The sequence below is a fragment of the Capsaspora owczarzaki genome, assembly GCF_000151315.2.
Source record: "Capsaspora owczarzaki ATCC 30864 unplaced genomic scaffold supercont2.11, whole genome shotgun sequence".
Taxonomy (NCBI): domain Eukaryota; class Filasterea; order Ministeriida; family Capsasporidae; genus Capsaspora; species Capsaspora owczarzaki.
This window is the reverse complement of record NW_011887302.1, coordinates 828,115-853,529: the sequence shown is the minus strand read 5'-3', so window position 1 is coordinate 853,529 and position 25,415 is coordinate 828,115. Positions and strand designations below refer to the sequence as shown.

The window sequence follows — 25,415 nt, the reverse complement described above, 5'->3', positions numbered from 1 at the left end:
CAACTGCAGTCGTCTTACTGTTGCTGTTTGTTTGAAAGCAGATCGTCATTCGTTCATTCATGCATCGCGCGGCTGTCTTGCTCCGACACTTGGCGTCGCACTCTGTAAGGGATCAAACGAAGCGGAGTGCATGTCGTGTTGAATGTGAATGCAAGTCGGATGGCTGGTGGCTGGGAACAATCTGAACAATCTGGATTTTGGTTGTCAAATTTCAAATTTCAGAAGAGCGCGAGTCCTTCCGTGCGCAGCGTCCGATTCGCATCGACGGGTGCTGCTGGCGGATCTGGACCTGGATCTGGACCTGGATCTGGGTCTGGCGCGAGAACGGGCACTGGAGCCGGAACAGGAATCGGAGCCGGAGCAACCGAATTTGGAGCAATTGGGAGCAATTCGCAGCCGACTACGGCGCGTGTGTTTGCGTACAACCCCGACGCCACGCCGTCCGTGTCCATGGAGACGCGAGGCAAGATCTGCACCATCATTCTGAGTCGCCCGGTCGCACGGAACGCAGTCGACCGTCCCACTGCCGAAGCGCTTGCAGACGCATTCAGAGCGTTCGACCAAGACCCAACGATGCATGTCGCGGTCCTGTTTGGCGCCAACGGCACGTTCTGTGCAGGAGCTGATCTCAAGGCCCTTGCATCAGGTTTGATGGCCTGCAATTGATTCGGTGATGACAAAGGGCTGCGAGTCGAAAGGCTGGAAATTGGGGCTTGAGTTTGGGCTAATCTGCACTGTCTCACTTCCGTATGCAACGGTAAATCGTGGCGTCTACTATGCACGATGTTGTGGTGAAATGTTGGGCGTGGACTCTCTTAGGCAATCCGCAGCGCTACAACAGACTGGAAGAAACCGGCGATGGACCGATGGGACCGACGCGCATGACGGAATTGTCCAAGCCAGTCATCGCTGCGTGTACTGGGCATGTCGTTGCGGGTGGCCTGGAGCTCGCACTGTTGTGTGATCTGCGGGTTGCGCACGAGGATGCCGTGTTTGGCGTCTTTTGTCGCCGATTTGGCGTGCCGTTGATTGACGGTGGAACATTCCGACTGCCGCGAATTGTCGGACACGGTCGCGCAATGGACATGATTCTTACCGGACGTGCAGTGGATGCCAAGGAAGCGCTCGGCATGGGACTTGGTACGCTTGGAGCTTGGGTTTTTGCGAGTTGCCCGATTTTTTTTTTTTTTTGTATTCTGCTGTATGTTCGTACGAACTGACGCTTATACCCCCACTTCGTAGTGACAAAGCTGGTACCCAAATCGCAAGACGTTCGCACGGCTGCCGAACAACTGGCCGAGCAGATCAGTGCGTTTCCGCAAGAGTGCATGCGCCGCGATCGCGCGTCCGCCCTGCAACAATGGGGCATGTCGGAAAAGGACGCCCTCCACAACGAGTTTCAACACGGGCTTGTTTCTCTTGCTGCTGGAGCTCAAGCCGGCGCTCTATCGTTTGCTCAAGGCAAAGGTCGAGGCGGCCAGTTTTGATTGATGCATTTGGGAACTTGTACAGCAATACAATCACCGCCCGATTCTGCACTGCTTCGTATTTGCAAGTTCTTATTCAACCTCCATTTGTATTGTTGGTGCAGTCTTCATGCAAGTCTTGCGTTGTCTGAGAAATGGCGGATTGTCATCATTCTCGCCTGCCGCCGCTGCCGCCTTACCCGCCGTCCGTCCGTCTGCGACGACACTGATGAGAATGCTGGCGACAACGACGCCGTCCACTCCCAGCAATGACGATGCCAGCCAGGACAGCCGGCAGCAGCGAGTGACGCCTGCGTTTCTTGGCCATGCGATCGCCAGTCCCAGCGCCGAGACGCGCGCGCTCGGGTGCCGGCTGCTGGCAGGCGCAGTGAGCCTCATTGGACCAGAGCAGGTCAGCGCGGTGGTGGATGGCCGGCTGGCCCTCGAGACGTGCGAGCGGACGCTGAACGCTCCGCTCGTGGAACTCCAGCGACTGAGCGCGGCATCGCTCAATGCTCAATGCGATGCCATAGACACCTCAACGAACAAGGGAACAGCTCAGGCAACGCTGCTCATGAGGCATGCTACTCAATGGGCTCATGCGGCTGCGCGTAATAACAATCATACTCACAGCCACGATCTGAACCCGCGCGAGACGATCAAGAAGGAAATGAAGCACGTCGCTGTCAAGTTGATCAAGGCAATGCAGGCATGGCAAAGACAGACGAAACTAAAGCCCAGCACGCAACGGCTCGCTCAAGATATGCTCTGGGCGGTAGGGCGGAACTGCTGGTTTGACGACCCGGATTTTCGAGATGTTGTGCGCGACTTGGCTGCGATTGGGTTTTCGCCTCTTCCTGCTGCTTCGTCCTTGAAGGAAGACGTGGCAGCTCAACAGCGTCTGGCCACCGTTAGCTACTTGCTGCAGAAACTCCATCCTGAGTGCATCCCGAATCTGCGTTGGTCGCAGTACACAAATGCCCGCTCGTTGGGCACAATCCAGTCGTCGAGCCTGCATCTGGCTTACATGCGTGCTGCCCAGCAGCTGCGGTATCCGTTTGTCAGCGAATACTCTGTTGGCCCATTCATGGTCGATATGGCGTTGACCTCGCGACAGTGCGCCCTGGAAATCCAATCCGATACCCAGGCCCATGTTTGGGAGCGACCCACTTTGCTTCGGACAACGCCAGCGCCAACGACGTTCTTTGCCTTCTCCTCGCTCGATGAGTGGACGGCGCGGCCGCCGACCGTGCAGCAAATGTCGCAAGCATTTACTCTGCGCACCGTGCGCTCGCGCCAGCCCGGCGACATTTTCAAGCAGTACTGCCTCGAAAAGGCTGGCTGGCGTGTGTGGTATCTACCTCGGCGAACCGACCGTGTGTCTCGTTCCGAGCAAGTTCGCGCCGACATCGCCGAAGTCTACCACGAAATGGTTCCAAGCAGCAGCGGACCGCGGTAGCTGTTGAACGGTTGATTCCATTGCAAGGCCCATTGAATGTACTGCAATCTATCCCAATGTACATGTATTGATTTTTTGCTACTGCAATTGCCAAGTATAGCCAGCCCCAGTCTTTATTTTTGACACTTCATTCTTTTGGGTTGTTCTCAGAAACCAAACCAAACATCCAAAAATGAAAGTGGTCGGTTTGCTGAGTGGCGGGAAGGACAGCTGCTTCAACATGATGCACTGTGTAGCGATGGGCCATGAACTGGTTGCCCTCGCCAACCTCATGCCTGCCGCCAGTGCTCCAGGTGCGTGAACGACTCGTATACAGCATTGTCCATTGGAAATTTGCAATATCCGACTTCTCGACCAGCTCTTTTGCTTTATTGATTGTTGTTTTCAGTATATTCCATGCTTGACTTTGCATTGTCTTGGCATTTCCCTGTTCAGACGAGCTCGATAGCTTCATGTACCAGACGGTGGGCCACGAGGCAGTCGATGCGATTGCACGCGCGCTCGAACTCCCGCTCGTCCGACGGGCCATTCTGGGCACATCGCTCCACACAGAGCTCGCTTACGACCCTTCTGTCACTGCGGCTGCTGCGGGCGCTCCATCGACCGTCGGCGGCGGCCCGGACGAGGTCGAGGACTTGTTCGCCTTGCTCCAGCAAGTCAAGGTGTGGCTCCTTTGAAAGCGAGACTTCTCAGACTTTGTGCTGTGGGAAGGATTATTTACTGCTGTTAGGTTGGGATGAATGCTGACTTTGAGCCATGGCCGATTCAATTTCCCTTGCATTTTGGGGGGCTTTCAATCTCATTCGATGTAGGAACTGCATCCCGAAGTCGAGGCTGTCTCGGTTGGTGCGATCGCGTCGGATTATCAGCGACTTCGTGTGGAGCATGTCTGCAAGCGACTTGGTTTAACGTCACTTGCATTCATGTGGAGGAGACCTCAGGCAGACCTCATGCGTGAGATGATTGATGCCGGCTTGGAGGCCATTTTGATCAAAGTCGCGGCTGTCGGTGAGTAGCCACCTTGTTTTGGTTTTTTTATGCGTTGTATCGCGTTGAGCGTTCAGCAGCGTTCGTCGGCTTTGTGCGAAAGCGAGCGCTCATGCACACATTGTTGCAGGTCTTGAGCCCAGGAAACATCTCGGCAAAACGCTCGGCCAAGTCCATAGTCACTTGCAGCGCATGGTAGGCTCTGATGCGAATGGCGTAGTTGTAGAATTGAACAAGTACTCATGTGCATCCCGTCCTGTGGTCAGAATGAAATGTACGGGCTTCATATTTGCGGTGAAGGCGGCGAATACGAGTCGTTCACGGTCGATTGCCCACTCTTCCGTCACCGCATCGTTGTGTAAGAAGAAAAGGCAGCAGCAGAATGCTGTCGCTGAAAACCCACCACGATCATCGTCAACGATCCGCGCTTCATTCACGTTGCATGAATCTATCACAGAGATGAGACGGAGATCGTCGTCCACAGCCACGACCCGATTGCACCTGTGGCGTACCTGCGCATTAAGAAGCTGCATTTGGAGCCCAAGGACAATATTCCTTCTCAGCGCGATTGGGCGCTGGATGCAGAGAGGCTTCGTGCTGTCATTTCCACCTCCAATCCGTTCCAAATGGTAACTGGTCGAGCAAGATTGAACATGCGACAGAACTTCTTCTCATCGTTCACGCTCCCGTAGGTCGAATCATATGAAACTCTTCAGCAACACCTCACTTTGTGTGAAGACGCGCCGCTCGCAGCCTCGACTTCGGAGCCCGTGATTAATGCCAGCCAATCGGAGCATTGTAACTTTGCTGCATCTCGTGTTTCTGTTTGTCATGTCGGGATGCTAACTCTGGATTTTGCTATCGTGTTTAGATGCACCGTCTCACCTTCAGCAGGCACACGGCCATGTGTGGGTTGGCTTGATCACCCCGGACATCTCGGTGGCATCGTCCGTTGACGATCAGATTGTTTCTCTCTTTGAACAGCTCGTTGGTACGTGCTCGAGACGATGTTTTCTACCTTTGCACTCGTCGGATGCCTCACTTACCTCTCTGCCAGATCGTCTTCGGTCCATTGGAACATCTCTCGCTCATGTGTCGGTGATGCACTTGCATGTCGCGGACCTCGCCAACTTTGGTCGCGTCAACGCCGTGTATGGGCGATACTTTGATGTCAGTCCTGCTTCTCGGTATGTTTTTTTTTGGTTGGTGCTATTGCTGATTGCTCTGGCATGGGTGTTTCTAACTCTGCTGCTCTCCAATAGCATCTGCATCCAAGTGCGGCTGCCACCAGGAATTCACGCGCAACTCGATTGCGTCGCGTCCGTACCCAACCCGACATTTGCGGTTCCTGCAGATCTTTCCGATTCAGAGGCAGACTCTGATGGTGAGGATGAAACACCGACTCGGCGGAAACAAGCACGTCGGGAGCTTTGCGAGGCTGCGTCAAAGCTCGTCCGATCTCGCCGCGTAATGCACGTCCAAGGCATGTCACACTGGGCTCCTGCCAACATTGGTCCCTATAGTCAAAGTGTTCAGGTATGCTCGTGCTGGCACTGTCTGTTTTTTGTCTTGAAATTCGGTGTGAGTTCACCTTCACATCTTCAACAATATAGGTTGGCAATCTCAACTTTGTTGCTGGCCAAATCCCGCTCGTCCCTGGCACCATGACACTGTTGCGCTCGTCCGAGTCTCCACTTGCCAAGTACGCTGAGCAGACGTGGCTGGCCCTGGGTCATCTTCATCAAGTCTTGAGCGCCACCTCGTGCGACCTAGCGCGTGTGCCATTCTTGATCTGCTACGTGCTTGACATTCAGTATGGCCTTCTCGCCTCTCAACTATTCCAAGCCTTTGTTCGGCAGCACTGTCAGGTAAGTTTGTTGGGATGGTTTTAGGGTGGAACTTGACATGTTTGCTCACAGCTCTCTTTCAGGCGGACGAAACGGCAACGCCGCCGTTGACGTTGCTAGCCCAAGTCCCCGCATTACCTCGAGCTGCGAGTGTTGAACTGGAAACGGTGGCAGTCATTGCTGCAACTCGATGGACAAGTATGATCAACAGAGCATTTCGTCTCGCTTTCGTGCGTGAATTGCTCATTTCTCATTATGCCTTGGTTGTATTGGCTTGCACAATTGTCGTCAGAATCCAAGCAGTCAGTCCAACATGAAAACTTGACCGCGTCATTGGAAATTTGCAGCAACGTGCCACTTGGATGGTTGTTTGTTGTCTTGACCATCGGTACCATGCTCGCGATCTTTGATTTGGAGTGGCATTGCTTCATTGAAAGTCTCTCTCTTTTTTCATGAAATTGCTCTCATTTTCTGTACTTGTTTGTCTCTGTGCAGAGCACGATGCCGAGACAACCGTTGATGTTGAGCATGTCGCCCTACTCACTGCCAAGTGCTGGACCGCGGTCTCTCGCAATGCGCCGCATGCTCGGCTCTCGTTGTTCCGCGAGCGCGCTGATTTGACGCCGACCTGTGCACAAGCTGTCAGCTTGCGAGTGTTCCATTCCTTGGGTCCGAAAACAAGCCCCCAGATTTCTGAAAGTCAGTGGGCGTTTGTCTCAATAACGACGATGCGCTTTGTTTGATCTGTGCAATTACTCAACGAAAAGGTGTTTGGTCTTGGTTTGTTCTGTCCATTGAATGCCAGGCTTAACGCGGGCGCTCGCGACAGAGAAAAGCACACCGGCCATTGCTGTGCTGGCTTGCGACCGAGTTGGATCGCCCTCATCCCATGCCGTTCTGACCGGTCTATTGGTTGTGGCAGTGTAACTATCTGTTGAGCTTGACGCTTTGATAGTGACCCTGATTTCTTGTGCATCGACGACAAAGCAAGCGGAACTCTCTGTCCCTCCTGTTCCCCATGGGCTCCCTTGCCACTTTAATCATAGAATAATACTCGATTTGACAAGAGTGTGTTGGAGAAGCATATTCGGTTTGACAAAAGAAGGGGGGTTTTGTGTTGAAGAGCAACAACGATCGGATCCGTTTTTTTGTGCACCCACCTGTGACCAACCTCGCTCCCTCGCGAGCAAATCTCATTTCATTTTACTATGCTGCGGTATAGTCGGAGAATGCATCGGAACCGTCGGGGGTTTTAGCGTCCTGCTGCTGCTGCGAGCTCGGGGAGAACGGACCTGTCAAAAGCTCAAACCTCACTTTTATATCTTTGACAGCTCGAGAAGTATTTTTCCCAAATGAACTCGAGCGACACGCTTGACGCGGACGAGACGCCGCCCCGCGACCCCCACGCCCACGATGCGAGCCCGCGGTTTGCAACTGTGCCCGTGCCGAACCTAGAGTGAGTTGAAGCAGGCGGGTTGCGGGTGTCCCACCTCCTCCTCCTCGCCCACCATTCCCTCCTCTCAACGGACGAAGCTGTTCAACGAAAAAGAACAAAAAACAAAGTGGAAAAAGAAAAAAAAAATAAGCCCAGTCCCAGCAGACAAACTCGAGTCTCAGAGGTGACGGTGTGTCAGAGCCCAAAGGAACCACAGGCGCGCAACAAAGGTCGCATGCGTGGCTGCAGGCGGGGTGGAATCGGGCTGTCGATGAGGAGTCGGCGATGTGGGGCCAACGACATTGAACACACACGATCAAAGCGCCATGTTCATTCCCTCAGGGTCGCCGTCGCCGCTTGTCCCGACGCCGCTTGTCAGACTCCCGCCGTGCGGCACTGCGATTCAGCCTCGCATTGCATCACCATCATGTCTGTGGTGGCTTGGCTGCAACAGGCTGTTGCTGGGTAAACGAGGGAGCTGTCAATTTGATGAAGTGAATGAAGTGACAACCTGTCTTTTTTTTTCCGTTCCGTCTCTCTCTCTCTCGCGTGTGTCTTTCCGATCGATCGATGCTCGGCGTCGGAGTTTCGACGATTGTCAGGTGTCGACGACGTCAACGCCAGTTTGAGCTGAATCGAGCTTTTTTGAGCGGTAAACCCCTTTTTTCGTTCTGTGTGGATAAAGTCGCAAGAGAGCACCAAGGCATCGTTGCTCAGACAAACATGTCGACGATGCTGGGGGTGTGCTTACCCTTTTGTGACAAGTCTCAGTGAGGGACGAAACAGTGAATGTCGACTCTGCGACACTGGCAGTTCCCTCGTCGTCTCTGGAAACTCCCTGATCGCTGGGACGAGTAGATTTCTCAGACTGTCACAAATGCGACATCAATGTCCTATTGAGAAGTTGAGATGACGGTGAGAAAAATGATCGACCCCTCCGTGAGCTGAGTGAGCTCATCACTGTCACAACGTTGAGAACGCTGCTGGGTTTTTTGGAGTCGCACCGACAACTCGCTCACCTTGGCGTGGACGAGGCCTCTTTCCGAGTGCGAGTTGACTCGTTTTCGCACGCGTCGCGGTCACTTGTGGATGGAGTGAATTTGGCTGGGGGCCAGCCGCACCAAAGAAATTTCGCAGCTCCCCTCGGAACGCGACTCACCGTTCGAGACCTGTCTTGCGCGCGTATGTGTGTATGTGATTGACGTGTCTTGGCAGAAGCACCGAGGATGACGAGTTAGAGGACGAGCACCAGCACGAGGAGCAGGAGGAACACTTGGAGGACGCACAAGCAGCTGATGCACTCGAAGCAAACTCTCGTTCAATGCTGACAGATCAGAATAATATGACTGCAAAACAGCGAGAGATGCATGACAAATTCAGGAATACGAGTGGACAGCTCAGGTAAGAGAAAACTCGGGTTTCATGGAACAATGTACCACAGCACGCGAGAACTGACGAAATATGGTGCAGTAGTCTGCAGGAGACGGAGGTTGACGATGCTGATGCGCAAGTGGTTGCGGAGCCTCCAAACGACGAGGCCGAGACCATTGAGACCCATGATACCGATCGCGGGCCGCACTCGTCCAAGATTCCAATGTAAAAACCTTTAACATGAAACTTGCCAAAATACTGGTGGTTTCGTTGGCTTACATCGTGAATTCCGTTTGTCTTGTTACTTGGCAACAGGGAAGAAATCCCAAGGGGCGATATTCGTCATCCGGTAAGTCTCATTGCTGTTGCTGTTGTTGATCCCCAAATGTCAACGTTCATCTGACAATCATTCTACATTCCAGGATATTGAACACATCACGGAGCCTTCGGAGCTCAACACCTCGCGGGCAATCGGTCTGATTTCGGTTTCTGCCTATCCTGGACCGGAAGCGCGCAAGTCAAACTTTCTGTTCCTCCGATTCCAACTCCGCGATGCTTCTGGGCTGCCCATCTTTGTCACGCACGCCAGTATGTGATTTTCCCCGTCTTTTGCTTCTTTTTTATTTGTTTTGTATCTCAAAAACTCAATCGCTCCTCGGCTTGTGCAAGAATGTGCCGCGTTCATGAGCGCTACGCGAGAGCAGATCGAAGAGTCGACCGACAAGAGCAGCGCCGACGTGATCCAATGCTACCAGTTTGACGCGCAGACGATCAAGAGGCGCCGCCAAGCGGACGATCGTGCCTTCGTCCAGCACACTGGGGAGGAGGTGTTCAGAAACGGCATCAAGTACGACCTCAGTATTCACGTTTGTGCGTCCAGCCCAGACCACCCAGACCCCGATCGTCGGGGCCCGCTGCGCTTTGAGGCCACGACGGCAAGCCTCTATCTGTATGTCGTCGAGTCAAGCACGTTGTGCCTCGTTCCGTACGAGGGCACCGACAAGTTCGACTCGGCCCGCCGCGTGCTAACCACCCACGAAATGACGTGCGTGCGATGCTTGGAAGGCAAGGCATGCGGCAATCGTCAAGACACGCCACAAGACCCAACCATTCTCAACCCTCCGAGCAGTTTTGCGTTCAACGTGGCTCGCGAACCGACCACGCTCAGCCTCTCGTTCCGCATCAACCAGAACTGCATCAAGGCTGCGGGTAATCCGCGCAACCCGCGGCGCTTCCGCCTTGCGCTCGTCTCACACCCGCTGGGTTGCGGCGGCCTGACGGACGGCAGCCCCGAGCGCAAGTCAGAGGTGGCGTTCATGACTCCGGGTATTTTTGTGCACAACAACTCCAAGCACAAGCCACGCGATGACTTTGTCGGACGGGTCGTGTGCAAGGCGCTCACACGCATGCCAGCTGACGAAGCAGCCACTTACTTGCAGGAGCTGGTCCCATCGGCTTCCGCGTCCTATCCCGCGCCGACATCGCCCCAGCCATCCTCCGTTGGATCCCGATCTGTGTCTCGCGTACCGCTGCGTCGCAAGACTGGCCGCCGCAACCGCGACGGCGACGACGACGATGATGATAGCGACGAGTCGAGTGCAGAGTTTGACGACGAGGACGGCTTTGAGCGATCCTCGGGTAGAAGAGCAAGCCATGCTCCGGCCCAGGGCTTGCGTCCGAGTGGTCCGAGTGGTGGTCATTCCAATTTCGCCGCGGTCCACAGCAGTCCCAGGCCTCCGTCGAGCCACGTTGTTCCGCAGTACGTGCCACCCACCCCAGTCAGCTTGTTTGCACGAGCGAGTAGACTTGGAGAAATGTCGCCTCAATCATCTGCGCCGTCTTCGTTTGGACCTTTCAACAGCAGAACTGTTGCGGGCGCTGCTTCCTCGAGTAAGTTGTGCGCGTTGGTCGGTGGGTTTGCTTTGTGTCTGCTCGTTTGACAAGTTGTTTTTTTGATTCTCGTTCGTTCATTGCTTGGACAGATGCTGCGCACGTTACCTGCTCGACGCTCATTCCAGGCGAGGGTCCGACCAGCGTTCGAACCGTGCTCGCGCTGCTTGGAGAGGGCTTTACGCCCGAAATGTCTGCCTTTGGCGTGTTTGGTGCGGTCGATCACGGCATCGACACGAGCAACGACCAAAGCGAGCTGATGCAAGTGCGGCAAAAGCTCGCGGCGGCGGCAAACAGCTCGATGCAACAGGTTGTTCAGCTCTCCACCTGGTTTGTCTCGAGCTCTTGCATCTCTGTTGCCATGCCAAGCAGCCGAACCGCGTGCAACGTGCGACTTGTCCTGTTTGATGGCGTGCAAACGCACGAGCTTGGCGGTGAAAACCACTCGCTTGCTCGCTTCCAGTACAACTTGACCCCTGTGGACTACCAGCTTCAACGCTTGAGGCTTGCAGTGCAGAGTGTCTCTCGGCGATCTTTTGACAACACGGTATGTGTCGCGGCGAGCGGAGTGTCTCTTGGGGCAATGTTGTTGAGGAATATGAAATGCTGATTATGATTTTGTTTTTTCGGTGTGTTTGTGCTTTTGCGTCTTGGTTTTTGGTATTCTCTGTCTCCTTCCGGAACAGGCGGATCTCCTGAGCGCCACTGTGGAGATGATTGAATCGCAGCTCGTTTCGCGGGATGATTCGACTTCCAAGAAACGTGGGTTTGCCAAGATTGCCGACGACAGTCCCGCTGCACCGCCGTCCAAGACGCTGCGCTTGGCCTCGTCGGAACCTGCGCCATTCCTCTCACCGGATGTACGAAATGGCGGTGTGCACCAAGCACCTCGCTCGCAGCAAATGCCAAGAACGACAGCATCACCGACAGAGCAAACTCACATGGACCGGCCTGCACACATGCAACCGCCGCCCGGCCATGTCGTGATGATGCCTGTGGGAAACGTTGCCGGGTTTCCTCCGGGAATGGCCATGATGCCATCTGGCTTCCCTGCATTTGGATACATGCCTCCCATGGGGATGGATGCCAGTCAACAGCGTGCAATGATGCAAATGTACCCGTTCTACGGCATGCCAGGCGCCATGCCACACATGCCGAGTGGACCTCCGCAAGCCAAGCCTATGCAACCGCCTCCGCGCTAAATGTGTCTGGTGCATCTTGATTCAACATACGAGCGATTGCTTTTCGGGGGTTGTCTTTTGTTTTTGTTTGGTTGGGTGTTTGGTTGGTTGTTTGGTTGGTTGTTTGGTTGGTTTGTTGAAAAGTCAAAAAAATGGTTTGTTGGTATTAAAACTGTTCAAAGCGACTAGGAGGGGGAAACACAACACAAATTTTCAAAAGGCGAACTAGGCAACTTGTTGCTCTCGTTTGGCACGAATTTCTGCCACTTTCTCATCAGAAACAGGCAGCCAGTAAATCGGAGGAGCTGCCGTGGTCTTGCGAAAGAGTGAATCGAGCTTGGAAAGGGTGGAACCTAGTAGCAGCAACGCAGGAACAGGTACATTAGAGAATGCGAGCGTGAGATGGAGAGAAAAATGAAGAAAATGCAAAAAAAAAAAACAATGCGATCTCTTCCTTTACCAGTTTGCTTTGCAGGTGCGGTGGGCTGGACAGGCGCATCCGAGGCCTGACCCAGACGACTTGCAATGTTCTTTGGGAGATTGGCGATGGCCTCTGCCGTAGTCTTCGGGGCCACAGGTTCTGCAGGCGCGCGTAATGGAGCAGCCCCTTGGACGGGCGGCGTGAGAGCGATTGTTTTGCGAGCATCATCGGCCACACGTTGCACAACCAGCTTTTTCATGTTGTGAGCAGGCCAGTTAATGCCGTTCAAGGCCTCAAAGGTAGCGTTGGCCTCTTCGACAGTTTCAAACTAGAAAACCACAAGCAAAAAAAGCGATGTGAATGCATTGCACCGAGGAAGGTTGGACACACAAAACAAGCCAGTGAGATAGTTACGGTTGCGTAGCACTGAGACTTGATCGAGTCCATCCAGAACGTATCTGGCACAACCTTTCCGGTTCGTGCAAGCAGTTCGTTCACTTGGTTTAGTGTCAACGGCCTGGAAAAGTTGGCAATGTGCAACGTGCGGCCACTGGAGCTGGATTTGACTCCGCCCTCTGCACAAAAGAAAGTGGAGGATGAGCGTCATCGTGCACGATGAGAGATTGTTCTAGTTCGAACGGCGAGATCGTACCTGCGTCGTCGTCGTCCTCCTCGCGAGCTCGCTTGAGCGATACCGGAGCGGGAGCAGCAGCTGGCTGGACCGGATCTGCAGAGATCGGTGCTTGCACGACAGCAGCATCATCATCTACAAGTGACAAGGTTTCAAGTGAGGAAGGAAGGTGGGAGACTCGGTTCACTGGAGCTGCATTGACAGCAATCCAAACCTTGGTTCATTAGCACTGGTGCAGGTGCCTCCTCGGCGGCTGCGCTACTGCTTGACTTTGACTGGACATTGGGCTGCTCTTCAGCCTCCTGATGAGTGATGGACTTGGCGTGGTCGTCGTTGGTACCCTGTGTCTCAGTCGCGGACTCGGTCGACTCGGACTCGGTCGATTCGGACTCGGTCTTGGACGCGGCCGCGCCTGCCTCTTCTGGGTGCTGTGCCAGATGCTAACCACAGGAACAGTCAATCAAACTCTCATACAACGCAAAGTGCAGCAAGCAAGCAGCAAGAAACGGATCACCAATGCAACTGCAATGGTCTGCAGTCGAGATCTCAACCATTTATGACCCTCTAACCGCCCCCACCCCCGCCTCACCTCGGTCAGTCGGTCGAGCAAGTCCTTCTTCAAGCCAGTCGTTGGCAATCCGCGATCCTGCAACTCACGTCGCAAGTCGGCGACTTTGAGCGAAGCCAAGTCGAGCATTGTGCAAAGTAAGAAAGAAAAAAAAAAAGGAATGATTCTGAGACAATTGGAATAACAGTAGTAGATTTACAAATACAGTAGGCAACACAACTGAGAATACTTGCACTTGGTTCCTGCACTCAGAAACTGGAGGCAATGCAATGAGATCAACAAGCGCTTGGCAGCAGCATTTTCAGTTTTCGCGCTGCTTTTGCTCACCGACGATGAAACATGAATGTCGAGCACGAATCTAGAAAGAGTCGATGCGAAAGCAGGTCACTTTGAAACTGAGCGGATTTGAGTTTATTTGGAAATAGAAAGGGGGGGGACAGTCTATTGTTGGTTGCTGAGTTGGTTCAACCATGCTGTCGTATCAGAATATGAATCAGAGACAGCGCGAGTTGTATGACATGGTCAAGAGTGCGAGTGGAACGCTCCAGTAAGATAAAAGCCCGAGTTGATTGGAACACAGTTGTTGACAGCGTGTGTGTGTGTGCTGACGAGAATGGAGGGAACAGTCTGAATGACAAGCAGATTAGCGATATTGAAACGCAGGCGATTGCTGAGGCACTCAAAGTGAACACGAAGCTGACTGGGCTCCAGTAAGGCATCTCGCTTGAACATGCATGTGAGTGGGGTATTCACTGTACTCACTGATGGAGGGGGATGTGGACAGTCTGGCTGAGAATCGGATTGGCGCTGCTGGAGCACAGGCGATTGCTGAAGCACTCAAAGTGAACAAGACGCTGACTCTGCTCAAGTAAGGCATCTCACTTTAAATGATTTTTTGAAGTGAGGGACACCGGCAGAGCATTCAGAGTGGCTCACCGATGAAGGGGATGGACAGTCTGCACAACAATCAGATTGGCGCTGCTGGAGCACAGGCGATTGCTGCAGCACTCAAAGTGAACGCAACGCTGACCTGGGTCTAGTAAAGCATCTCACTTTGACTGATGCACGTGAGAGAGTGATCCAGCCGAGGGCATTCAGTGCTCACCGATGGAGGGGATGGACAGTCTGTGGGCGAATCAGATTGGCGATACTGGAGCGACAGCGATTGCTGAAGCACTCAAAGTGAACAAGCCTCTAAAGGAGCTCCAGTAACGCATCGGACTTTGACTGTTGCATGCGATTGGGTGATCCCGCAGAGAGAGAATTCAGCTTGCTCACTGGTGGAGGGGACGGACAGTCTGAGCAAGAATCAGATTGGCGATGCGGGAGCGCAAGCGATCGCTGAGGCACTCAAAGTGAACAAGACGCTGACAAGGCTTGAGTAAATATCGATCGCTTCACGATGCATGGAAGCTGGGTATTCACTGTACTCACTGATGAAGGGGATGGACAGTCTGCGCCAGAGTCAGATTGGCGATGCGGGAGCGCAAGCGATCGCTGCGGCACTCAAAGTGAACAAGACGCTGACAAGGCTTGAGTAAATATTGATCGCTTCACGATGCTCTGACAGCCGTTAGACTCAGGCTCCAATATGACGATGTATCTGACGTGAACAGTTTGCACAATAATTTCCTTACCAACACTGGAATAAATGCACTCAAGCAAACGGGCAATACCATTTGTAACTCTAGGTAAGACTGCTTGTTTATTGGATTCTTGTATGAACAACAAGCGACTCATCTGCTTTGCGAATTGGGTGGCGGCTGTGATAGCCTTGACAATCAGCGTGTTCCGTCCCCTGCCAACTTTCAAATTGCAGCTCGTGCCGCAGCAAGCGCAGCAATTGAGAATCTGCAACTGCGCGGCAAGTTGGCCACGAAAAACCAGGAGCTGCAACAACTTCGTTCAAATCTCGCTGCCAAGGACCAGGAGCTTACAGCCAAAGATCTTGAGCTGAAGTCAGCCCTTGATCGGATCGACGTGCTTGAGCACAATCAACCTACTGATGGATCCGCATCGAACTTTGACGGACCCGTCCCACAAGTGCCTCTCGCAACTCTCGTCTCCGCCACGAACAATTTTGCTGATGATTCTCTGCTCGGCGAAGGAGCATTTGGTCGCGTGTATGGCGCTAGTTTGCCTGGCCCTCGCGTTGCCATAAAAAAGCTGTCCGCCGAATCCAAGCAGGGCTCGGTCGAATTCAAGTCGGAACTGGACTCCTTGTCGAAATTCCGTCACGCAAACATTATTGCCATTCTGTCTTATGCAGAGGAAGGCGACGAGCGATGCCTGGTGTACGAGTTCATGCCAAACGGATCGGTTCGTGATCGCTTGGATCGCAAGAGCAACACGCCTCCGCTGACCTGGTCTCAGCGCCATGGCATTGCCGCTGATGTCGCCCGCGGCATGCACTACGTCCAGACAGCCTTCCCTGACCATGCACTGTTCCATCTCGATCTCAAGACGGACAATGTGCTTTTGGATGAGCATTTCAACGCAAAAGTTTCGGATTTTGGTCTCGTCCGCGCTGCCCAACACCTCGATGAGAAGAGCTACCTTCGTACACAGACCGTTCAAGGCACTGCTGTTTACATGTGCCCCGAGTTCCTTATCGATGGCAGAATGACGGTCAAAACGGACGTTTATGCTTTTGGCATGATTCTACTGGAGCTGTTAACTGCCCTCAAGCCTACCAGCCGTCTGAAGCTTGATACGCGAAAGGCTGTAAAAACGCAGAAATTCGTTGAGATGCTGGACTCGGCGCTCAAACCAACCGAGGCAGAGCAGCAGAGCATCACCGAGATTGTCACCCTCGCGCTCGAGTGTCTTGATGACGATGCCGATGAGCGTCCGTCTTTTGGACGCCTCCTTGCTACATTGGATCCTTGATGGCAAATTGAAGATATGATCAGGGCTCAGCACGTTCTTTTCTCCTCGTTCTTCACTGCCTTTCCCCCCCCCCCAAACTCATTCAATTCATTTTTCCTGAACAGGTTGTACCAGTTGCTTCTTGCATAGATCCGAGATGCGGAGAATCATCCTTTCAATACATCTTTTTTTACCTGAAAAAACAAAAAACTGAGAGCCTTTCAGCGAGCACACCTCATCAATCTTTCAGCTCCAGCTTGCTAAGTGCAATACTTTTCTGTTACTCTCTCACACAATGTACATCATCATTCTGAGACTTTCTGGTACAGCTCAGTCTGATTCTGATTCGTTTGACATGCAGCCAAGTGCGAAGGTTGTGGCGGTCGCAGTGCTGGCGCTGTTGGTGGCCATGACGCCGATGGACAGTGTTATCGCACTGCAGCTCCCTCAGCAAGTGCAGCGCGCGAAGGGCGTCGCTACCAAAGCAGAGGGAAGCGGTGACCCAATGTTGGCCGCGGTCAAGTCGGCCTTCCTCCGCCGCGTCGCTGGCCCAGCGGATGCCGTTGCGCAGGAGCCCTTCGTCGAGCAAGCTGGCCCCATGCTCAACCAGCATGCGTGCGGCCTGGACGAAGCAGCCAGTAAGCGCACAACGCACCAAAAAGCCTCGTCCAATGCCAAACCGCTCATGGGAAAAAAAAAAAAATGGGGAAAAAAAAAACCGCGATGATCGAACAAAGTCCCACTTCACAAGCTTTGTGCATGAAACAGTGAATAGGAGGACGATTTTGTGGCACTGATGGACATGAAGAGTCAGCGAATTCATAATCACTATTGCAGTGTCCTGGAATTCGAATTGCTTGCTTGCTTGCTCCGTTGAGGGCAGGCAACAACAGTACAGTTCCCAGAAAACAAAGTGCGCAAATCATGTTCGCAGTTTCGTAAAATCGTAACATTGATCCAAAGTTACAATTGTGGTGCATTGAGTGTGATGATCAGAGATCGTTCCACGAAGATACGAGTAATGGGGCATCCGGCAAAAGGCTGATACCAACATTCACCCATCTCTCAACCTGTCGTTGAGGTTTCAAACTTACTCTGCGCTGGTTTTGGTGCTTGTTTTTGTTTTGCCAAAGAACTTTTCCGAGGAAAGGCCTTCCAAGACGCCAACAGGCGCTCAGAGGACGGGTTTTTGTCCCGCCGAGCCCTGCCATACCCGGAATACCGCACTCCCGTGTTTTCACCCACAGTCCCGACGTGCCTGCAGGAGGAAGGAGCGGATTTCTTTGGCTTTGTGAACAACGAGTGCTTCCTCAGCGAGATTACAAACCTCTACTCGGATTTGGACTCGGATTGGCCAACCGCGACCATCAAGATCAAATTCCACTACTTTGCAGACACCAGCGGTGCCAATCCGCAAATGGACTCGAGTCAATCCGCCGTTCTTCTCGAAAAGCTCGCCGAGTACTATCAACATAGTCCTGCGGGAGATTCCAAAATCCGCTTCTCGTTCTCGTATGCGCCCATCCACAGCACCGCTCTGAAAACCAAGTGGACCAACACCCCTTTCAATGCGGCCGACCCTGACTATTCCGTGATGTAAGATGTTGCTCGTTTTTGAGCACTGCTCCGGTTTGTCGCACGCAGTTGGTAGAAGCTCACTGTTCACCCTTGAATCTTTTGCGCCATCATCCTTGTGCATCTGTTTTTGATGAATGAATGAGCAGGAATGACCTGAATGTTCCGGCTTGGGATGGCACGGACCCGAATTACATTCATGTGTGTGTCATTCCAATGGCCGGGAATATCGTGGGACTTGGTTACCCACCGCACGAGCAAATTGCCAGCGTTGTTGACTGGGATGCACCCAGCTTTATTTTGATTCGATACGACTTTCTGTATCCTGCCGGTATTGCTGGCGGCATGTCTGGTCAAAACGGTACCACTTTGGCGCATGAGGTCAGTGCTCCGTTGATTTTTTTTTTCAAGGCAAACGTCCTTTCAGAATGCCAGACACGAAGGCTAACGTTTTCCTGCCTTTCTTGCTGTCTGTTGTAACACAGATTGGGCATACCCTGACACTGTTCCACACCTTCCAAAACGCGGGCAACGATGATTTCACAACCCGAGACTGCCAGACGTGCTCTCCTCGGGTTGGTCAGGCCTATACTGGTGATTTGTATGTTTTCTTGATGAAACGGTTGGATCACAGGTGATTCATTAGTCGCTGAATTGGGCGTCGCTCACTTTTTCCACATCTTCTTCTACTCGTCTGCCTTTTGCTTCTAGCATCTCTGACACCAACCCCATCTCCAACCAGCTGAGCTTTTACACCACATCCTGCACCAACTACGGCTATGGAAACGCCATGTGCGACGGCTCCAGCTTTGTCAACCCGCCAAACCGCAACATTATGGGCTACAGCCAATTCTACTGCATGACGCAGTTCTCAAAGCTGCAAATGAGCCGCATGCGTTGCTCGATTGATCGGTACTTGCGTCAGCACACGGTTGAGGGCCTGACGAATCTCGTTGCGTCTGGCAACTACCTGACCATCGACAAGAGCGACATGACGGCGCTCAAGCTGTACTGGACGCCACCGATCAACTCCTTGTCCTCTGTCAGCGCCATTGCTCCCCCGACAAGCTACGAACTGACGCGCTTCAACGCCACCACAACCGTCACATGGACAGTCACAGGCATGTCCTACGTGGACGAGTCAGCGCACAATTACAGCACGTACACGTATTACGTGCGCGGCCTCAACAGCGCGGGCGCTGGAGTCCCCAGTCAACAGCTCGAGGTTGTCAACGATGGCAAAGTGAAGGGCAACGGTGTGACAACGCTGGTTCCAGGTTTGAGTCTTGTCCTTCTCTGTCTCTCCAGCATGCTCGTTTTCGCACTGTTCTGAGCGTGTCAATCACGTTTTTTGGTGATTCGTCGGGCACATGGTCATCTTCGTGTCGTTGTTTTGGGTGGCAGTGATTGCCTGTCCATGCAAGTTATGTGTATTGAAAGTGAACTGCTTGTTTGCACTGTGATTCAAGCTAAAGCATTGTCAAACGGGTGGATTTGGAACACAGTGTACTGAAAATCAAAACATGATCAAGCCATACAGTACCAACAGGAAGAGTTATCTGCGAGGCACACGCTTTCATGTACATCGCAAGCGCCCGGGCGCAGAGAGGGGAGGGAATTAACCGATTTTAAAAAAAAAAAAAAAAGCAGCAAATGAGATGAAAAGAAGGGGTAGATAGGAAAGAGGCAGGAACAAAATAAAGCCTAACAAGAAAGGGGAGGGGGAATGACATAAAAACAACGAACATCAAAACAAACCAAGATGCATGCAGGGCGACAACAATACAAGACGAATTGTGATTATGCCACGCCATCTAGCAAATCATCAGCTAATCCCATAAAAAAAGAGCAAGTGAGTCAAAACCATCCACGACGAACAGCAAACAGCCAGAAAAGCGACTCACCTTCTTCGGCCTGAATCTCCAGAACAAGGGGATTGGTCGAGTCAGAGCCGGGCGCGAGGTTGGCATAGTAGGCAACATCGCGGTCCCGATCCGTCCGTAGTTGCTGAAGCGTGCTTTGGAAGACTGCGTCGGAAGTGGATAGTGCCACAAAATAGTCTGGCGAGAAAAACACAAAGAAAATTAAAAAAAAAAAAAAAAGACACAGTGAGCATTCCGCAAAACCTTGACTGAGCAATGCTCCGAACAAACTCACCTCGAACAAGCAATGTTTGGGTGATCAGGCGCGCGAGCGACAGGCGCACGTTCGCAACGCGATCGTTGGCAAGGGAGAGCAAACTTGGCAAAAAGCGAGTGGTGAAGGCTTCGGGAGCAACCACTTCGACAAAATGCTGGCAAATTTGCACATAACTAGATGCGAAAACACACATACGCACACGCAGAAAAATCAGCACCACGCAATCAAGACAAATCCATCTTGCACCACCTTCCGCGCGCCACCCTCCCCTCCCGGCCTCTCGAACACTCACTTCATGCGGCTAACAAAGCTTGGGCCGCAGGCAAACTGTTCGATAACGTGGTTGGAAAGATCGGACGCCAAGGCCGCAATCGAACCAGTGGTGCTAGATGTGGCGCCTTCTTGCAAGAGGCGGTTGACCATGAAGGCGAGCGAGCGGTGGGCCACACCACGGACGGAGGCAACGTCGTCCGCCGCCAGAGCCAGGGTGACAGGGCTGATGTGCTTCTTGACTTCGTGTGCAGAGAAGAGCTGCGAGAGCTTGTCAAGCTGCTTGGCGAGCAGGCGACGGAAGCGCCAGTTTTGCGTGTTCTCCGTCTTTTTGAGCTCTTCGAGCATGCTCAGGTACTGGGCGCGCGCTTCTGGCGCAAGGTGGGTCAAAAAGTCGGCAAAGTGCTTCACGACGCCGACACGCACCTCGTCGAGGTCCTTCAGGAAGACGTCGAAAACGGGTCGCAAATCCGTCTCGGTCAGCTCGGGGCCAATGATGGCAGCCAGCTCGTGCAGAGAATGCGCAAGAGACCGTCGGACCTTCCACTGCAAATCGCGCGACAACGTCAAGAAGGTGTCGCGGACGAGGCGCCACTTGGAGGCACCCAAAATAAGCACCACTGCGGGCAAGCTGTACGCGCAATGGAAGCCAATGTCGTTGTCGATGCTTCGAGTGCTGCTGGGCTCGGCCATTTGGATGTAAAATTCTAGAAGCTTGTACGGCAGCTCCACCTAACAATGCAGAAACAAAATCATGTCAGAACAGTGTGAGCACATGAAAGCAGGGTCGGTGCCTTCTAGGGAGGAAAAAGCACGTGCCCCCCTATTGTCGAAACGAGCGGCGCATACCTCTTTGGCGGGGACGGGTGTCGCAGAAACAGCTGGCGCGGGCGAGGCCGTTGAAGCTGGCGTGGTGGTGGCGATGGGTGCGGCAGTAGCGGGCGCTGTGGTGGCGGGTGCTGCAGGTGCGGGTGCGGGTGCTGCGGCAGACTTGGCAGGAGAGGGTTTGGCAGGAGAGAGCAAGGCAGCGTCAATCTCGAACGCAGGGATGGGTGCCCGCCAGAAATTAAACGCATTAAAGTCCTCGACCTTGTTCATTTCGGAGACGGGCTTTGCAGGAGACGCGATGGTGAAAACGGAAGCGGCAGTGGGACTGGCAACGACTGGCGGGGGAGATGCGGGGGTTTCGTCCTCGGTGGTGCGCGATGAAGAAGCTGCGTCGTCAGCGCTCTCGTCGATGGTGACTCCGCCGAGGGTCATTGCGGTCGCGTTCACTTCCGCCTCGGAGGACTCATCAGTCGACGGTGCGTCGAGACCATGCTGTTCCCGGAGTTCGGGCGGCGGGACGGGATACTCGACGCATTCGGCAGTGTTGGCAAAGGTGGCAATGAACGGGCCCAAGAACTGGAAGGCCGAGCTGCGCACCCAGCGCGACACGTCAGTGGCAAACGACTCGAGGATGCCAACCAGAGCAGTCTCGCGAATCTCGGGCGTTGCCACTTGAGCGATATCCGGCAGGCTTTCGGCGCAGCCTTTCCGCACACCCCAAATCTTGTCCGAGCACATGCGGATGTACTTTGGCAACAAGCGGTCAACAGTGAGCTTGGTGCCGATGGCCAAGGAGATCGGGCCGATGGCGCAAGCGCAGGATTTTCGGACGCGGAACATGGCGTCCTCGGACAGAATGCAAATTTGGGGCAAAAAGATGCTGGTCAAGACACAAAGCGGAATAGAGAGAGGGGGAGAGAGGAAGAGAGTTAACAGGATGTGAGTCAGCGCAAAGAAATATTTCAAAAGAAACATCCACAAAAGACGATGGGGGAGGGGAAGGAACAAACAAAAAAATCGAATTCGTACCGCTCCACAACAGAACGGCTCACAAACGGCGTGCTCTTGCTCATCAGCGTGATGGCGTTCATGCGGTTTTCGTCCTCGAGATCGTCGGTGGCCAAACGCAGCAGGACGGGGCACACGAGCGTCTCAATGTCGGACGGCAGCAGGGCTCCGAGCTCGAGGATGCTCAAAAAGGCCGTCTGCGCAACCTGACGAACCGACTCGATCGAGTCGGGCAGCAAGGCGCTTGATAATCGGAGCAACTCGACAACGGCAGCGCGAGGGTTGGGCAGCTGCGGGTGGGCAAAGGCGACCTTGGCGAGCGGGGCGGCCTGCTGGAGAATCGCCTGGCGGATGAGCGGCTCGGGGTCGGCCATCAGGTCGCCGACAACTTGCAGAATGCTGTCCATGTTGGAGTCCTGCAGGCTGGAGCGCAGCGTGTCGACAATGTCTTTGGCCACAAACAATCGGTGCAGCACCAGGTCGCTGCGCGCGTACTTGAGCATCCGCTCGACGGGCGTGAGCGAGTCGTCGATGGACATTTCCTCCATGGTGGGCATCGAGTCCTCCATCTCGCCGCTCGCGTCCGAGTCGTCGCCAAGCGTCCCGGCGTAGTGGGACGAGTATGAATTGAGGTCGCTGTAACCTCCATTCAGGTCGCTGTCGCTCGACGAAAAGTCGCCAAACCCTTGCGGAATGGCGGCCATTTGGTCTGTGTGGATGTGAGCTGTAAGAGATTTGAGGTTGTTCCTGGCGGTGGTGGTGGAGGCAAGCCTGTTGTGTGAAGGAGAAGGAAGAAGGAAAAGTAGAAAAAAAAATAAAATATAAAATAAAACAAAGGAAAGAATATCGTTTTTTGGTGAGCCACAAAATGGAGTGCCGAGACGAGTGGAGAAGGAAGGAAGGCGGACGAGGAGGGGCCCGTGAGACGCCGAGGGACGAGTGTGAGGCAATGGAGGCCAAAGCGAGCAGGTGGCTGCCGCGACGCAAACGCACGCAGCAACGAGATCTCAGCATTGAATTGGAAAAAAAAAAAAAAAAAAGCCACCGAAAAAAAAAAAAAAAAAAAAAAGTCGTTCTCTAATGCAAAACCCATACAAAACGAAATTGAAAAAAAAAAAAAACATAAAAAAATGGTGGATGAATCAACGGAAGCGGCTGCCGGACGAGGACGCGGTTGAAGGAAGGCGGTCGAAGAAAGGGCAAGGCACGCAACGAAGAGGTGAATAGAACGGGGGGTGGGTGGTCACAGTCGAGGCGGGACAGCGACGAAGGGGGACGGTCAAACAGGGCAATGTGGATGTTGCCAAGGCTGGAAAAACTCTACCAATGCAGTCTCGCTGGAAAAATCAAAAATCCACCCGCAACGAAAACGAAAGAGGAAGCTGAAAAGAGAGTGTGCTCTTGAGATTTATCAAGGATGAAAGGTTACAAAAGGGTTTGCTGTTGAGGATGTTCCTTGGATGAATCATCAAAAACACTGAAGAAAGAGACGCCGACAAGATAAACGCTGCGCAGGCATCTCGAACGCCAGCCAGCCCCACTGATGTTCGCCCATTCCGTATTTAAGTGTGCGCCATTCTTCTTGTTTGCAGTGCAAGTACCCGCGTTTGCTCGATTCGCCGAGTCCATTGAACGTCATCCCCAATTGCCATTGAATTTTTCTACGCAAAAGCCCTTTTTTTTTTTTTTTGGCTTTTTTTTTTTTTTTTTTTTATTCGAGCCACGCGGTTTTTGTTCTTTCTCTCCTCTTTTTATTGTAAGCCAAAAGGCATTGAAGTGATTTTTTTTTCTTTTTCGTTTTCTTTTTCGTTTTCGTTTCAGGCGTTTTGCTTTTGAATGCGTCTGTGCTGCAGCCCGGCGGTTTGCTCCTACGTGGAGAGCACGCCAGAGTGCGTCGTCTGTGAGCAGGGCAGGTCTCGCCTTCAAACGGCAATGCAGAGCGAGCAGCAACGAAAAAAAAAAAAAAAAAAAAGATCTTGGATTTTTTTTCTTTTTTTTTTTTCCTCGCTTTTTTGTTCCAAACCTTTCCCTGCTGGCCCAAACCCCCCCCCTCTTCATCCATCACTCACCTTGGCTGCGCCCTGCCTCTTGCCAGACACAATGTCGTCCAAGGCAACCAAGGCCACCGCTGATGCCGCCGCCCCCGGCCCCGAGGCCGTCGCCGCCGCTGGCGCCACCCAACAGATCGTCCTCGCCCGCGTCACCAAGGTGCTCGGTCGCACTGGCTCCCAGGGTCAGGCCACCCAGGCAAGTTCCCCATCGTGTTTTTGGTGTGGCGGCGCTGTCGCCGGGAGAACAGGAGCTGCAGCAGATGGAGAACGGTTTTGAAGAGCAAAAAAAAAAAAAAAAAAAAACGTGGTCGCTCTTTGCGCTTGGTTTTTGGCTCTCGTCGTCGTCTGAGCCCTGAGCCCAGCGTATCGGCTCTCTCCCGCTGGTATCTTTTTCCGGTGGTCGGGCGTGTCAGTTTTGCTGGGTTTTGAGAGCGCGGGAACAGGTTTGCTCGATGGACGGCTTTACAACTTTTTTTTTGGTCTTTTTTTTTTTATTATTTTATTTTATTTTATTTTTTATTTTTTGCTTTCCTTCCAATGCATGTGGCTTTGGGTTTGCTGGCTCTGGTATTTCTCCCTGCTGTGCGTGCGCAACGCTCGCAGCTGAAGTTTCGGGCTAGATCTGGCTGGATGTTTGGTTTTCTCCCCTTTCTGTTGCTTTGCGCTTGTGTACGGCTTTGTGACCTCGTCTCTGTGCCCTGCGTCCCTCGTCCACCTTTTTCCATCTTCCCACCTACTCTGACATGCTTCGAGGCGTCTTTGATGCGAATGGATTAGATTGTTGGCTTGTATCGAATTGCCCTTTTACTTACTGGCCTCGCTCCTTCTTGTCGCTCTCACTTTACAGGTCCGCGTTGAGTTCCTCAACGACCCCAGCCGCTCAATCATCCGCAACGTCAAGGGCCCCGTTCGCGAGAACGACATCCTGACCCTTATGGAGTCTGAGCGCGAGGCTCGCCGCCTTCGTTAAGCAGCACCGTTTTTGCGTGTTGTTGTTGTTGGTCCCCCGTCCCTCTCCACATGTCATGAGGCGGGCAAACGGTAGATTAGATGCTCCTCTATCTTGTCCGCTCCGATGCTTTGCTTGGTTTTGACTCTTTTTGTAAACAATCACAAAGTATTGATGTGCTTTTTATTTTTGGGTTTTTTCATTGTGAGTTGCAGCGGGGTGGCCTTTTGGTGTTTTCGTGCATGCTTAACGCTTTCACGAGCAGCTTGGTACATAGATTCTGCATACCCTACAGTTGGTTGTTGATTTGGGGTTGAGTGCAAAGTGAGTGCTTCTAGTTTCGTGCCAAACTCGAGTCCAATTCTGTCTCGAACGCTTGCGACACGCCATCTCCCTCTCGATGAGTGGTCTCAATTGTAAAGTAAAGCACACCCCAACCAACCAACTCAATCAAACCCAAGCAAAACACAA

The 25,415-nt window shown here is 53.1% G+C and overlaps 9 protein-coding genes across 11 annotated transcripts; 7 read left to right on the top strand and 2 right to left on the bottom strand.

The window, feature by feature from the left end:
- The first annotated feature begins 18 nt into the window (after positions 1 to 18).
- CAOG_06473 (enoyl-CoA hydratase) lies at positions 19 to 1,541 on the top strand. Its single transcript, XM_004345172.2, has 4 exons — positions 19 to 104; positions 223 to 646; positions 820 to 1,140; positions 1,243 to 1,541. The coding sequence occupies exons 1-4, from the start codon at positions 60 to 62 to the stop codon at positions 1,485 to 1,487; spliced, it is 1,035 nt and encodes a 344-aa protein (XP_004345222.2). The 5' UTR covers positions 19 to 59; the 3' UTR covers positions 1,488 to 1,541.
- Positions 1,542 to 1,591: 50 nt separating this feature from the next.
- Positions 1,592 to 3,035, top strand: CAOG_06472 (hypothetical protein). The gene has a single exon (XM_004345171.2). It carries the CDS (start codon positions 1,597 to 1,599, stop codon positions 2,923 to 2,925), a length of 1,329 nt encoding a protein of 442 aa, XP_004345221.1. The 5' UTR covers positions 1,592 to 1,596; the 3' UTR covers positions 2,926 to 3,035.
- A 14-nt stretch (positions 3,036 to 3,049) lies between these two features.
- Positions 3,050 to 6,826, top strand: CAOG_06471 (ATP-binding domain-containing protein 4). Its single transcript, XM_004345170.2, has 15 exons — positions 3,050 to 3,218; positions 3,361 to 3,587; positions 3,738 to 3,933; positions 4,043 to 4,107; positions 4,179 to 4,270; positions 4,370 to 4,541; positions 4,605 to 4,710; positions 4,784 to 4,903; positions 4,970 to 5,099; positions 5,175 to 5,448; positions 5,526 to 5,780; positions 5,843 to 5,957; positions 6,052 to 6,147; positions 6,255 to 6,458; positions 6,565 to 6,826. Exons 1-15 carry the CDS (start codon positions 3,098 to 3,100, stop codon positions 6,684 to 6,686), a joined length of 2,295 nt encoding a protein of 764 aa, XP_004345220.2. The 5' UTR covers positions 3,050 to 3,097; the 3' UTR covers positions 6,687 to 6,826.
- A 255-nt stretch (positions 6,827 to 7,081) lies between these two features.
- On the top strand, positions 7,082 to 11,821 carry CAOG_06470. Of its 2 annotated transcripts, none has more exons than XM_011272335.1 (8): positions 7,082 to 7,215; positions 8,410 to 8,595; positions 8,668 to 8,790; positions 8,881 to 8,914; positions 8,988 to 9,153; positions 9,235 to 10,455; positions 10,548 to 11,002; positions 11,142 to 11,821. In XM_011272335.1, exons 1-8 carry the CDS (start codon positions 7,112 to 7,114, stop codon positions 11,655 to 11,657), a joined length of 2,805 nt encoding a protein of 934 aa, XP_011270637.1. In that variant the 5' UTR covers positions 7,082 to 7,111; the 3' UTR covers positions 11,658 to 11,821. The 2 variants fall into 2 exon arrangements, with proteins under 2 accessions (XP_011270637.1, XP_004345219.2); XM_004345169.2 differs by having other exon boundaries at positions 8,665 to 8,790.
- Positions 11,790 to 13,399, bottom strand: CAOG_06469 (hypothetical protein). The gene is made up of 6 exons (XM_004345168.2): positions 13,278 to 13,399; positions 12,903 to 13,128; positions 12,710 to 12,823; positions 12,472 to 12,632; positions 12,097 to 12,385; positions 11,790 to 11,989 (listed from the first exon to the last, which is right to left on the bottom strand). Exons 1-6 carry the CDS (start codon positions 13,383 to 13,385, stop codon positions 11,862 to 11,864), a joined length of 1,026 nt encoding a protein of 341 aa, XP_004345218.2. The 5' UTR covers positions 13,386 to 13,399; the 3' UTR covers positions 11,790 to 11,861.
- A 310-nt stretch (positions 13,400 to 13,709) lies between these two features.
- CAOG_06468 lies at positions 13,710 to 16,324 on the top strand (the record flags this gene model as incomplete). 2 transcript variants are annotated; one of them, XM_004345167.2, is made up of 9 exons in its annotated part: positions 13,745 to 13,803; positions 13,883 to 13,966; positions 14,041 to 14,124; positions 14,212 to 14,295; positions 14,381 to 14,464; positions 14,554 to 14,637; positions 14,710 to 14,793; positions 14,873 to 14,947; positions 15,029 to 16,322. In XM_004345167.2, 9 exons carry the CDS (start codon positions 13,745 to 13,747, stop codon positions 16,143 to 16,145), a joined length of 1,755 nt encoding a protein of 584 aa, XP_004345217.1. In that variant the 3' UTR covers positions 16,146 to 16,322. The 2 variants fall into 2 exon arrangements, with proteins under 2 accessions (XP_011270636.1, XP_004345217.1); XM_011272334.1 differs by lacking the exon at positions 14,710 to 14,793 and having other exon boundaries at positions 13,710 to 13,803; positions 14,041 to 14,077; positions 14,249 to 14,295; positions 15,029 to 16,324.
- Positions 16,325 to 16,462: 138 nt separating this feature from the next.
- On the top strand, positions 16,463 to 19,236 carry CAOG_06467 (hypothetical protein). The gene is made up of 5 exons (XM_004345166.2): positions 16,463 to 16,762; positions 17,258 to 17,720; positions 17,849 to 18,080; positions 18,185 to 18,300; positions 18,411 to 19,236. The coding sequence occupies exons 1-5, from the start codon at positions 16,480 to 16,482 to the stop codon at positions 19,030 to 19,032; spliced, it is 1,716 nt and encodes a 571-aa protein (XP_004345216.1). The 5' UTR covers positions 16,463 to 16,479; the 3' UTR covers positions 19,033 to 19,236.
- CAOG_06466 (serine/threonine-protein phosphatase 4 regulatory subunit 1) lies at positions 19,189 to 23,367 on the bottom strand. Its single transcript, XM_004345165.2, has 7 exons — positions 23,269 to 23,367; positions 21,966 to 22,715; positions 20,958 to 21,816; positions 20,131 to 20,840; positions 19,857 to 20,011; positions 19,604 to 19,759; positions 19,189 to 19,528 (listed from the first exon to the last, which is right to left on the bottom strand). Exons 2-7 carry the CDS (start codon positions 22,646 to 22,648, stop codon positions 19,500 to 19,502), a joined length of 2,592 nt encoding a protein of 863 aa, XP_004345215.1. The 5' UTR covers positions 22,649 to 22,715; positions 23,269 to 23,367; the 3' UTR covers positions 19,189 to 19,499.
- A 311-nt stretch (positions 23,368 to 23,678) lies between these two features.
- Positions 23,679 to 25,129, top strand: CAOG_06465 (30S ribosomal protein S28e). Its single transcript, XM_004345164.2, has 3 exons — positions 23,679 to 23,700; positions 24,040 to 24,191; positions 24,843 to 25,129. Exons 2-3 carry the CDS (start codon positions 24,045 to 24,047, stop codon positions 24,963 to 24,965), a joined length of 270 nt encoding a protein of 89 aa, XP_004345214.1. The 5' UTR covers positions 23,679 to 23,700; positions 24,040 to 24,044; the 3' UTR covers positions 24,966 to 25,129.
- The last annotated feature ends 286 nt before the right edge of the window (positions 25,130 to 25,415 follow it).

Bases quoted from the DNA above. Each gene is read 5' to 3' on its own strand.
- CAOG_06473 (XM_004345172.2), top strand. From the start codon at position 60: ATGCATCGCGCGGCTGTCTTGCTCCGACACTTGGCGTCGCACTCT. The intron at 105-222 runs GTAAGGGATCAA...TTCAAATTTCAG, and splicing joins GACACTTGGCGTCGCACTCT to AAGAGCGCGAGTCCTTCCGT. The intron at 647-819 runs GTTTGATGGCCT...GGACTCTCTTAG, and splicing joins TCTCAAGGCCCTTGCATCAG to GCAATCCGCAGCGCTACAAC.
- CAOG_06472 (XM_004345171.2), top strand. From the start codon at position 1,597: ATGCAAGTCTTGCGTTGTCTGAGAAATGGCGGATTGTCATCATTCTCG.
- CAOG_06466 (XM_004345165.2), bottom strand. From the start codon at position 22,648: ATGGCCGCCATTCCGCAAGGGTTTGGCGACTTTTCGTCGAGCGACAGC. The intron at 21,817-21,965 runs GTACGAATTCGA...TGTCTTGACCAG, and splicing joins AGCCGTTCTGTTGTGGAGCG to CATCTTTTTGCCCCAAATTT. The intron at 20,012-20,130 runs GTGAGTGTTCGA...TTTCGCATCTAG, and splicing joins AGCTTTGTTAGCCGCATGAA to TTATGTGCAAATTTGCCAGC.
- CAOG_06467 (XM_004345166.2), top strand. From the start codon at position 16,480: ATGCAGCCAAGTGCGAAGGTTGTGGCGGTCGCAGTGCTGGCGCTGTTG. The intron at 16,763-17,257 runs GTAAGCGCACAA...GTTTTGCCAAAG, and splicing joins CGGCCTGGACGAAGCAGCCA to AACTTTTCCGAGGAAAGGCC. The intron at 18,081-18,184 runs GTCAGTGCTCCG...GTTGTAACACAG, and splicing joins GTACCACTTTGGCGCATGAG to ATTGGGCATACCCTGACACT.
- CAOG_06469 (XM_004345168.2), bottom strand. From the start codon at position 13,385: ATGCTCGACTTGGCTTCGCTCAAAGTCGCCGACTTGCGACGTGAGTTG. The intron at 12,824-12,902 runs GTTTGGATTGCT...TGTCACTTGTAG, and splicing joins ACCAGTGCTAATGAACCAAG to ATGATGATGCTGCTGTCGTG. The intron at 12,633-12,709 runs GTACGATCTCGC...TCTTTTGTGCAG, and splicing joins GGAGGACGACGACGACGCAG to AGGGCGGAGTCAAATCCAGC.
- CAOG_06471 (XM_004345170.2), top strand. From the start codon at position 3,098: ATGAAAGTGGTCGGTTTGCTGAGTGGCGGGAAGGACAGCTGCTTCAAC. The intron at 4,271-4,369 runs GTAAGAAGAAAA...AATCTATCACAG, and splicing joins TTCCGTCACCGCATCGTTGT to AGATGAGACGGAGATCGTCG. The intron at 4,904-4,969 runs GTACGTGCTCGA...CCTCTCTGCCAG, and splicing joins TCTCTTTGAACAGCTCGTTG to ATCGTCTTCGGTCCATTGGA.
- CAOG_06465 (XM_004345164.2), top strand. From the start codon at position 24,045: ATGTCGTCCAAGGCAACCAAGGCCACCGCTGATGCCGCCGCCCCCGGC. The intron at 24,192-24,842 runs GCAAGTTCCCCA...CTCACTTTACAG, and splicing joins CCCAGGGTCAGGCCACCCAG to GTCCGCGTTGAGTTCCTCAA.
- CAOG_06470 (XM_004345169.2), top strand. From the start codon at position 7,112: ATGAACTCGAGCGACACGCTTGACGCGGACGAGACGCCGCCCCGCGAC. The intron at 8,791-8,880 runs GTAAAAACCTTT...ACTTGGCAACAG, and splicing joins CACTCGTCCAAGATTCCAAT to GGAAGAAATCCCAAGGGGCG. The intron at 8,915-8,987 runs GTAAGTCTCATT...TCTACATTCCAG, and splicing joins GGGGCGATATTCGTCATCCG to GATATTGAACACATCACGGA.